The 12,151-nt window shown below is 38.2% G+C and overlaps 1 protein-coding gene across 2 annotated transcripts in view; it reads left to right on the plus strand.

Moving 5' to 3' along the window:
• Positions 1 to 12,151, plus strand: part of unc5db (unc-5 netrin receptor Db) — a 279,454-nt gene that overhangs the window by 202,924 nt on the left and 64,379 nt on the right. For both annotated transcript variants that reach the window (XM_040050206.1, XM_040050207.1), the window contains 2 exons: positions 22 to 384; positions 11,996 to 12,080. In XM_040050206.1, coding sequence (XP_039906140.1) covers positions 22 to 384; positions 11,996 to 12,080 — 448 coding nt within the window. The remainder of the gene's footprint in view (positions 1 to 21; positions 385 to 11,995; positions 12,081 to 12,151) is intronic.

Raw genomic sequence — 12,151 nt, forward strand, 5'->3', positions numbered from 1 at the left:
GCTGTCTTTCCATCTCTGTAGGAAACCCGTTGCTTCTCAACTCCTCCATGCAGCCAGACTTAACAGTGGGCCGGACATACAGCACTCCCCTCTGCTTCCAGGACAGCACAGATAAAGAGCTCTTTGACCCCCTGCCAGACATCAAGGTCAAAGTTCAGAGCTCCTTTATGGTTTCACTAGGTGTGGCCGAGAGGGCGGAGTTCCACGCCAAAGCCCCAGCCGAGACCTTCCCGCGAGATCTGAGCCGGGACTATTGCAGCACCATGGACAGAAGGAAGAAGGGCCTGCTTACCCTCAATGGGCCCTTCAGCTCCTGCAAAGAGCCGCTGAGGACCACCGGTGTGTTTGGTCACCATGGAGGGAGGCTGGTTGTGCCAAACACAGGTGAGCTTTACAGAAAAGTTGCTGGACTATCATGCAAAACCATAACCATAATTTTCCACCAATTTTCTTGCTTTAGTTTTTTTTACTTCCTCTTATCTGTGCGTCTTGAAAGCATAGTATTTCTTTGTTGCAGTTCATTAAGACAAACAGCAGAGTGATTCTCTAGAAGGTGGGCAGGACTGCTTAGAAACAGGTCCCTATCAGTAATCAGCAACCATTTTAGCTTTCTTTTAAAACAGAAAATTATTACTGTCTTAACCAAAGCATATTCAGGGACCACCATATCAATGTATCATGAAAAAGAAAAAATGCTAGTGTGACACAGCAGATGCAATAGTAAAAGTATAACAAACCATCGATTGAATCAGAAACTATAAAGCAGGATTTACAGGTTATTGCTGATTGAACTTGAAGTTAAAGACCTCTTAGAACGCTGTATTTCTTGTTGTACGAAGCAGCTAGGGTGTTTCTCAGAGGTCAGCAGCTCACAGAGGGGAAATAAAAGATGCGATGTGTCTGTCAGTTTAGTGTGAAGGATTAATCTCTTGCCCTGACAGTAAAAGTGACTCAGCATTTGTCTGGGGCTTCCCAAATATGCATCACATGTTCTCAAGCCGAGATAAAAAGTGCACACATAATGCAGATGCTAATGCCAAGTTCAGACTACACAGTGGAAGCTGAGAAGATGTAGAGCAGTGGGTCCAAAAATAAGCATAGGGCCATGGGATACATTTTATCCCATGTAGCAACAACCACCGAAGCCACGTCTTAGACACCTCGTGACATTCTAACAAAAAGACAAGCCCGCCAGAACTGATATTTTTAACTTCTCTCGACCTCCTATGACAATCTCCACAATTTTTTTTGTGACGTTGACTAATAGGAGCAGAGAGCTCTCTGGCTTGCATGGCAAAAGAAAGAATCCAGAGAACAGGCAGCCCATACTGTTCCAACTGAAAGGTCCACAGTCACAGAACAGCCACCAGCATACACACGAATTTCCGTGAGTCGTTTGGTACCGGGCCGCGAGAGTTGAGGCTCAGGTGTGAAATGTATGGTTTTCAGGGTTTTTATCAGTTTTCAGCATTATTTTGTTATTGTTTTTATCGTTAACTCTGTTTTCCTGGGTCTTTTCACGTGTGTTATGAATAAATCCTCTTTTTTTCGGTTTCATTTTGTTGTATTTATCCGCGACACCTTAAAGGCCGGTCCGTGAAAATATTGTCTGGCATAAACTGGTCCGTGGCGCAAAAAAGGTTGGGGACCACTGGCTTAAAAGACCAACTCACTCCTAAACTCCAGGCACCCCAGAATATTAAGCTTATTTTTGCATTTCTTCAGAGTATTGTTTCAGAGAAATACATTGAGGAGTTAAAGTTTTTGTTGTTTAAGGATAACTTGTTTTCATTATCCATCTTTTAAACTTTTTTATGCTACAGTCACACTGGAAAAAAAATTGTTGGCGACTGCAATGAACAAGTGACCTCTCACAGTCAATTGTTTCAAAGCGACTCTGGTGCGTCCAGACAGCAATAAAACAGCAATAAGGCGGAGTCAGTCTGATGGCAGACTGAGAGCAGATTTGTGACTGAATGGGGTCAAGCTGGCAATTACATGCAATCTGTCTGTGATAATATGGCAATTAACTGTGATAAATGGGCAAAAATCACCAATCTGTTGCCATCTACTTATGACGAAGTTCGCATTAAACCTCTGAAGTCAGAGTCAGCAGGAGGAGTGGAAGACTTAATTCTGGGGATGCTGGTTTTGCGTTGCTGATGTTTCCTTTCCCAGTGTGCTAACCCTAACCTCAATCCTACCCAATGCTCTGGGAGAGCAGCACCAACCACTACTATACAATCAGTTGGCAAGCTGTTGACTTAAGTCCTCTGTTGCAAAAAGACATGTCGCAGACAAATTGCACTCATTGGCGCAGATGGACTCAGATTGATTGATGTGTGTTCGCAATCCGTCTGCATTTATAAGTTACACAAGATTATATGCAAACCTTTGCCAGTCTTTGTCCAAGAGAGATTGCATTCAAGTTGCCCCATGATAGTTTGGAGACAGGTTGCCTCCCACCAGCTGATGTGTACAATCACCTTGAGACTGAAAGGAATCCCTGCAACTACTTGTAGCTGGTTCCTGAATGTGAAGAAATTAATTGTAATCACTGGGCAACCATCAATTTTTCCTAGCTGCAAACAGGTTGCTGTTCTATTCTGGTGTAACAAAGCCAGGAGTGGTCACATGAATCTAGGATTTCTAGCTATGATCATGTTCAGATTAAAAAGGGGACAAATATGGACTGGCAGCAGTCGCAGAATTTAAATGAAAAAACAAACAAACTATAACATATGAAAAATCCACCGAAGGTAAAAACATATAATAAAAGCTGCTGTAGCCAAAGCAGCAGCCCGTGAGTGTGCATGATAAGAAAAAGCATTGTACAATATGTATAGAATTATAACACTGTATGAGTGCACTGGAAAAAGTGCTATAAATAAAGTCCATTTAAAGCCCGGAGGCAAGGCTGGCAGAAATGCTGACTGTGTCACTTAACAGGCTTATCAGCATCAGTGCCCCATCATTACATCAAGAGAAGATGTAGCTGTTGTTTGGTATTTGTGTTAAATTAATGTCTTTCTTTAATGTATTGCTCCTGTGGCAACCCTGGCAGTACTAACATGAGAGCAAGCAAACAGCAAATATAAAATCATTCAAACTACTAAAAAGGTTTGCTTGCAAATTTTATAAAAGGTCAGCAATTGCAAGGCTTAGTTGCCCAGCCATTCATATGTTAGCCTGTCTGTGTTCCCCCGTGGGAACTATCCCACCACCATGACACTGAAAACCTATAGCAAAACCTGAAGCCACGTTGGTCACTAAAAGCCCTCCTGTGAATTATTTATTTACCCTCAAACTCATTAATTTTCAACTGACTGCTTTTGTAGAATACTTTGAGTATAAAACTTAATCAATTTATAAGCGAAATTAAATGCAGGACTTGTGCTCTACCTACAGCTATACCTATAAAAAAAAACATGCTATATACACACAGATTTACAAATAGATGTTTCCTGAATCGATGTTGGATATATATATATATATAAAGTCATCAGTTGGAAAGGACAAATAAAATGATAATGTAAATCACCTTGTCAAAGTTTGTTCTAAACAAATGGCACATATCATTACTATATGACAACTAGTACATGAACACACTCCTTAGACCCTGTAAGCTGTTGCTAAGATCCATCTGTGCTGTTGCCAAGGCAGGTAGCTGTTTGTTATTCCTCCACGTCATTGTGAGCTCTCTCAGGCAAACGGGGGTCACGCTGTCATCGTGTCCTGCCAACACAAATGGCTGGAGGAGTCTGCGTGAACTGTGCCAACCACTTCACTTACAGCCCTCTTCTGTGGTCCTCCCATATACACGGTGGTGTTCTTCAGCCTGCATGGAGAGGTGAAGTGAAATCAGCCTCCCACGGTCGTCTTTCAGGCTGAAGGTCTGTGTGGAGAAGTCTTTGCTATCAAGAGCAGAACTCGCACGGTGTGTCTGCAGGGACTGCTGTTCATTAGACTGAACAGGCAGCCATACGCAGCACTTCACTGCAGATTACTGGAGTTCTCCAGCCACCTTAGTGATACAAACCAAAATAGCAACGTTCCTTACATCTGTTCAGCCATTTTTAAGGAGTGGATTCACACTACATCTCCCACACAAAAGCAGGGGACTTGCAGCTTTGAAGAATTAATTAAAATTTCATTAGAAATGAAAGACCGTGCAGCTGATTCTGTCTTTGAAAACAACGTCCTAAATTACTCTGGATAATTCACAAACCCCACTTTCAGCATTTTCAGTAGCTGTACCTATTTTCTACCAAAGAAATAAATCCTTTCATAGTAGCCATGAAGCTTAAGGAAGCACTCTTAATCACTTTAAAGGTACTTTTGATTGTTTAAACTTTCTAAATGAGCAAAAACTATGAGTCTCAGAATTATTTGAGATAGTGTTAGAATCTTTTTAAATTCTCTAAACACTTCATTTTCAAATAATTTGACTTTTCTGCCAATGATTTCATGGTTAGCGGTCTAAAATGGTCTTGAAGAAACTCACTGACAACAATACAATTACAAACAACATGAAATACAACTTGCTCTGTAGGAGACATTCTTTCTGTTGAAATATTGTGAATCCCAGTGCTGAATAATCCCATAGAATTCCCTGGAAAGAGGCATCATCCCTTTATAGTAGACATCTACCTAGCCTGTGGCCTCTCAATTAAATGCATCCAGAATACCTGAGAACTTCACTGCAAGTGTATACGAACACTAGATGATTCATACCGTGCCCAAACACATTAGACCCCCCACACTCCAGTACGTGTGACTAGTGTGATCATTCCGTGCTGTGCCACGATGCAGTTAAGTGAACTGGGATCTGGTGAACCTGGGTGTGGTTCAGTTGTACTATGTTATGTAATCAATGTCTGCACCACATCACAGAACTCCAGTCATCCTCATCTACATCTGCCTCTGTAAAAGTCACATTAAGTAATTTACAAACATCTGAGCAGATCGCGTCTCACTGCTTCCCTAATTAAGTCATAAAAATCACAAACCTGGTGCTCTGCAAGATCATGTTTCAAGGGTGCAAATGTGTCTGAGAGAGAGAGAGAGAGAATGCATAAGAGGGATGAGTTGAGATGCTGAGACAAAGTGAAGTGCACTTGGGCCATGAAGTGGCCGTGGAGGAGTGGTGAGTAGGTACACTGTTCCAAAAAATAGTAATGTCAAAGTATCTTACTGTATATTTTACAGTTTTGTACTGTCTTTCTAGAATATCATTACATTTACATAAGTAGACTGTGATTTTACATGTCAAAGGTAAAATAACATAACATCACTGTAAATATAGTGAAACACAATTTACTTGTTTTTTAAATATATTTTTTTGTACATATGCATATTTAGATTGTAAAAATACATTCAGAAATGTATCATAATTTCACAAATATTTGTCTGTTATGTGAGAGATTGATCTGTTAAATTCAAATGTAATACTATGGAAAAATATATAAAATGATCGAAAATTAATGAGAATAATCAATCATTAAAGGAGTATTTGAATTATAATTTTGCTGAAAATTTCATGCCATCTAGGTCTGATTCAATAATTCAGAGGTAACAAGTGAAAATATAATTAATAGGAATAAAAACTAAAAAAAACATATAAAACATTGCACGGCCACGCTGTGCTAATTATATATTTTAAAAAATAAATGTAGAGGTAGGAATTGCAATTAATATAAATCTCAAAGTATTCACAACATTCTTGAACAGAAATAGGCCTCTGCACCTGGGGTGAGGGTGTGGCCATGAAAACAATGTGACATGCCAGGGTTGGGATGTTGGGACACATAATAACATGACGCTAAGCATCGGCCAATGAATGTGAACTAACAACCACAAGGTCGCGGGTATGGCTGCACTGTAGGAAAAAACCCTAATATGAAAGTATTTTACTGTGCATTTTACAGTTCTGTTCTGTTCTTCTAGAATATCATTAAAGTTACGTAAATAGACTGTGATTTCACATTTCAAATGTAAATTAACGTTAAATCACTGTAATGTAATACAACATAATTTTCATGATTATTAAATGTATCTGTCTGTACATATGCATATTTAGATTGTTAAAATACATTCACAAATGTATCATGATTTCACAAATATCTGTCCGTTATTTGAAAGATTGAACTGTTGAATGCAAATGTAATGCTATGGAAAAGTATATAACATGATCCCTATGAGCTTGTGTTACATCACATAAGTATTATTATCATTGCTATTTAGGGCGATCGTGGCTCAAGGGTTGGCAGTTTGCTTGTGATCAGAAGGTTGCCGGTTCGAGCCTCGGCTCGGACACTCTCGGTATTGTGTCCGTGGTTAAGACTCTTCACCTACCGCCTACTGGTGATAGCCAGAGGGGCCGATGGTGCGATATGACAGCCTCGCCAGTCTGTCTCAGAGCATGCAATCCATTATTATTTAAACCAGCTGTTAACTGTATATTTCTGTACATTTACGTATTATGATTCATATTGCCACATTCATTGACCTTGTTTATAGGTAATTTCATTGTTTGATCACGTTAAAATGTTCCTAATTTAATGTCTAAAAGCACTTGGAAAAGGCAGAATCCCATGTAAAATTTGCGCAATAAACTCTATTTTCATTACTGAAAATAACTGTATTTTCATGAGAAAGTTATTTTCTGTTATTTTACAGTAGTATTTTGGCGCCCCAGCTCCCAGAATATTACTGTTTTTTTAGGATTTTTTTTTTCCTATTTATAGATAATTTCATTGTTTAATCACATTAACATGTTCCTAATTTAATGTTTAAAATCACTTGAAAAGGCAAGATCCCATGTAAAATTAGCGCAACAAACTGTATTGTCATTACTTGAAATAACTGTATTTTTATGAGGAAGTTATTTTCTGTTATTTTACAGTAGTATTTTGGTGCACCAAATCACTACAGACACAGAACCAACCCACCTGTCACTCTGCCGTCATCCATTTGTCATGAGCAAGACGTTGAGAAACTCAGACTACCTATGAAGGAGCCAGTTTGTCTCAACCATACACAAAATGAATTTCACAGTATAGTAAAAAAAAACAAAACAACTGCTTTTCAGTGTTTCCACAGTGCAGAGCTTTCACTTTTAATGGCCTTTGTTGGCAAGTGAGGTTTTTTTTATTTTTGTTTAACTGAGTGATCAGAACCCTTACAGCAAGGGGTTTAACTACTCAAGAAAGACAGTTGCAATTGACTCTTCCTACCAATTTCTTTGTCGCCACCAGCCCAAGCTCCCAAACATGTGAAACACAGCTTTATTAAAAACAGACAAACTCTAAAGAATGCCCATTCCAGACATGACCAAGTTATTACAAATACACACTTTCCAAAACCCTTTATCTGTCATTTCCCTCGCTGCTCCTCTGAACCTTTTATTTGTAAAGCAGGGTCTTTATATGCTCGCTACACTTCAGAGTGAATGCTCTGCCATTCACTCTGCGGCAGATGAATAGTGTGAAGCAACAGAGGACGGGCAGTGTTGATCTTTTGACATGCTGTGAAAAAAATCCACTTGCTTCTTCAAAGCTGTTGTGTAGCTGACTGGGAGATCAGAGGGAAAAGAAAGAAATGTTTACAGCTTAACTTAAATCACATATTGATTCAGTTGCTTATTTTCTGTAGCCATTTGTGTATATTCAGGCTGATCAGCTAAGCTCTTAGACTACTAAGACCTAAGGGGAAAAAATAACAGTGTTTACTCAGATTATGTAGGAATAACAACCTCCTACACATTTTACTGAAAAACGTCACTTTTGTTTACCGAGAAACAGGTTTTACTCATTGTGACCCACTGGCCACTCATCTTCATATTTTCCCCACAATTCCTAGATCTTTCCTAACAAAGGATGTTTACCTCTTTAGGCGCTTTTTAAGATTTCTGTTTTTCCCTTAATATTCAGTGCATATGTGGATATTTTCATGATTCACCGACAAAAATAAATAGCAATATATTTTGCAAATGTTATTCTGTGCATGGTCATTATGGCACATGAGTTATATCAAGCAATGCTTGAGCTACCAGATAAAAAAGCATGTGGTTAGACCATATTTTTGCTGAACATCTTAAACATGCCAGTAATAAGCTGGCATCCATTTCTTTCCATCTGTTTTACTGGTTGCATGATCCATGGCTTGTTGCCAGACCCAGTGTTATCTGTTCTGTTAGTGCCGATCATTAAGGATTAGGGCTAGGAAAGTCAGCAGTCTTGATAACTACAGGCCAACACTATTAGCGAAGACAACGTCAAAAGTTTTAGAAAGAAACTGGCTCCATAGATTACATATGTTCATTAACTTCACTGATAACCACTTTGACTTCAAACTCAAGCATGGTGCTGATTTTTGTATATATTCTTTGAAATAAACTTTAAACCAATGTAGAAGACAGAATTCATCACTTTTTATCAATGCCTCCAAAGCATTTAGGTGTGTAAATTATAAAGTTACTTGCTAAGTTTAGTCAAGGAGGGGTGCCAAATACATCATGAAATTTCTGGTTTAACTGTTAAAGACAAGCAGACATTGCAAGCTGTTGCATTTCTGCCCTGGTTGGAGTTAGTGATGGTGTTACACAAGGAGGAATTTTGTCCCCAATTCTTGTCAATGTTTATGTTGATGATTTGTCAAAGAAATTAAGAGCCTATATGGGATGCATGGTATTTTATTGATCCATTTTATGTATATAGATGATCTTGTTGTCTTTAGTCTTAGCAGTGCTGGTCTCCAGCGGCTCTTTCACATACGTTCTCCTTACTGTATGACGTTTAACATGATATCAGATACAATGTCTGTAAAAGAGCACTGACGATTTGCAGAAGCAAGTAAGGACAACTATCAAAGATTTCCAGAGTTGAAATTGTCAGATAATCATTTTACTGTCTGTAACAAGTTCAGATATCTTGGACGTCTCACATCAAATGTCAGATGATAATGGAAATGTTGGATGAAGTGTGCATACATCTTAGGTAAATTTAATGCATGTGTCGATAGAGAGACCATTTCTTCATTTAGAACATAATGTACACCTCTGTATATGAAAGACCTTTGGACAAATTATAGGAAAACAAGTTTATGGAAACTTCATGTAGCTTTTATTGAGGCTTTGAGGTTATTACTGAATACACTGAGATGGCTCAGTGCAAGTGAGATGTTTGTAACTGCTGGAGCCACTACATTTAAAGTTTTATTAACACATCTCATTGATAAATATATTTGCATGCACATGAAGCAGATACAAGGTTTAGCACCGCACGTTATCACTCTTCATTGTGGAGACACTGGTATAGTTGCAGGAAGGTGTATTTTTATTTGTTTTTCTCTTGTTTTTGTGTTACTGTATGTGATTTGTTTTGTTTCTATGGACATAAAGATTGACTGAATAAAAATTGATTGATAGTCATGAAATTATGTTGCAGCCAGGTGCTGCTGATCATATACACTTGATTAGCTTTATCATCAGCAAGGCTGAGCACCTTTATATAGGCAGTAGTTTCGGAGTTTTTTGGTCTGGTGCATGTTAACACATCGTGGACGTTCCAGCAAATTATCCTAAGGTCAGAAAAGCAGGAAAATCCAAGCTGATGGGTTTTCACAATGTAATGTGAAGTGATTTTTTCTTTAATTGTTTATATTGGGGTTTTTTGACGTTGTTAAAGTAACTTTTCCATCATCACTATAGGTCATCAAAAAAGAAAAAAGAAAAGAAAATGCAGTTGCAAAGAATGGTCTGGACTTTTACATCAAAAAAGCAGAGCCACACACTGAAATGAGAGAGCAGCCAAAAGTAGATCCTTACTTTGTTTGGTCATAAGAGGCTGAATTACATGCTTGGTTAATTTTTTTAACAGACTTGGGTCAAAGGTATTTTTTTAACCAGTTTTGTGGCTGAAGGGGAAAAAAGTGTAGTTTAAAGAGCGTACAATCATATGACGAAAACATCAGTTGCTAAATCCCTTAGCATCTGACTGGTGTAGCCATGTTTAAAATGAGCCCCGTTGTGCTGGAAATTGTGTGCATGAACATGAATGCTGTGTCAACACAAGCTAAGTTAAAACCTTCACTTATCTTGCACATGATCAGAGTCATTGTCGGCTTCTCATCCATAGCAGCCTTATGTAAGTCTTCATTGTAGCCTCATGTAAGCATAAAATGCCAAAACCTTACATGTAAACAATAAAATGTTTTCCATTGTTTTTGAGTTTCTCTCACTAACATTATCTGTACCAACAAATATCCAATAAATATATAAAATGTTTGTGCTAATTGGTTGAAATTCAGAAGTGAAATACTAAAATAGTACTCAGGGCCTGTTTGCCTCAGTCACACATAACTGCAGGCTAAATTTTGATTACTTGAATACACTAATTAGTTGTTGTTTCTTCTTTGAAAAAAAATCAATAAATAAGAAAATCCAACTGATTTTTGCAAAAAATATGTGTTTTATAATTTTGTAGGGACTGTTAAAGACCTGCATGCAAATATTCTATCAATAACTCCAGTGCAACTTAGTCACAGTAACTCCCACAGCTCTGCCTGCTTACCTACTCTTTTTTTCTACAAGCTTTGTTTGCTAACCCATTAATTTGTTATTTTTCTCATTCGCTTGCAAGAAATAACTTCATAGTTTATTTAAAGTTCATATTTGTGTCATTGATTCCCCCTCATCTGTATGGAAATTGTTGCTCTGTAGTGTAGCACTTTATACTCAGGAGGACGGTTATATAAAAAGTAAATGCTTCAATATAGCTAATTAGCGACAATAAGCTACATTTATATTAAATTGTCTGACTCTACATCCTCCCAAAGCGTAGCAAAGTCAAAAATGCTTACTGGTTACCAACAGGGCAAATTTACAGATGTAGTTTCAGTGGGACTTGGAACGGAAATGATTGCACCCACACAAGGAAAGTCAATTATTGGCAGAGAGAATGGTTTCACCTCCAAATTTCAGTTTAAAATTCCATTGTGACCAGAACTTTGTAATGAACTCTATGACGTCTTATATCTGAACTCTCCAATACATAGCTGTGTAAAATAGACCATGTGGCTTGGTACCAGACAACACATATAGTTGACTGCAAACCTTAAACTGCAGCCGCTTGGAAATATTTGCACTAAAGCAAAAAAAAAAAAAAAAAGACATAGGGTTAATAAAATTCATTTTTGTCACTGTGGTCTGCTCACTGAAACTTTTTCCCATTGAACCATGACAGTAAAAAGCATCTTGACCTCCACCAAGCAGATTCTTTGTCTAAATATAGAAATATTTTACCAGGCTGGGATGAAATTTAAATAATTCAATCCAATCAGTGTTTTTCAATTCAAGCTCATCTATATAGCACTAAATTGAAACAATAGTTTCCTCAAGACTATTTATATTGTAAAGTAGAGACCGTAATAATGTAAAGAAAAGCCCTATGAGCAAGCAAAAACTCCTGCCGTTAGATTGATGGGCAAGTATTTGCTTTGACCAGTTAGGATTGGGTGGATGGAGACAGGATGAAAAGTTTGAAGTACAGTAACATCTTCTGTCTATTTCTATCTTTGCTAACAACCAGTCAAGAATCAGAAATCCACAAATGCCAGTGCTTCACCGAGTCCTCCCGAAATACTCTAGGCTGTCTTATAGCTAACCCTATAGATAAGTAGTATTTATGTCTTCATTTGCTCATGATATGTGAACACTGTTTAATTATGCCAAAATAAGCCCTTTTTTATTGTACTCCCATTGAAAATCAGCATGAATATTATAACACTTAGAAGCCCAAGTCTAGGTCACTCTTTTCTTTGGGGTGAACTGAAGCGCTCATAAATATCTACATAACCCCAGCATGTATGACATGCTCTTATTTTGCCCTATGCTGTCAGGCTGCTGGAGGAGTTGCTGCTGACACAAGTGTGTGTGTGTGTGTGTGTGTGTGTGTGTGTGTGTGTGTGTGTGTGTGTGTGTGTGTGTGTTTTTCAGGGGTCAGCCTCCTGGTGCCTCATGGATCCGTGGCTGAAAATATGTCCTGGGAGATGTACATGGTGATCAATCAGGGAGAAGCAAGGTGAGGCCACAGTTTACCTAAATATCATTTGAAGCATCTATCTGCCTGTCACTCTCTCTCTATCTTATCAT

Source organism: Simochromis diagramma, unplaced genomic scaffold (genome assembly GCF_900408965.1).
Source record: "Simochromis diagramma unplaced genomic scaffold, fSimDia1.1 OVJJ01000159.1, whole genome shotgun sequence".
NCBI classification, from domain to species: Eukaryota; Metazoa; Chordata; class Actinopteri; order Cichliformes; family Cichlidae; genus Simochromis; species Simochromis diagramma.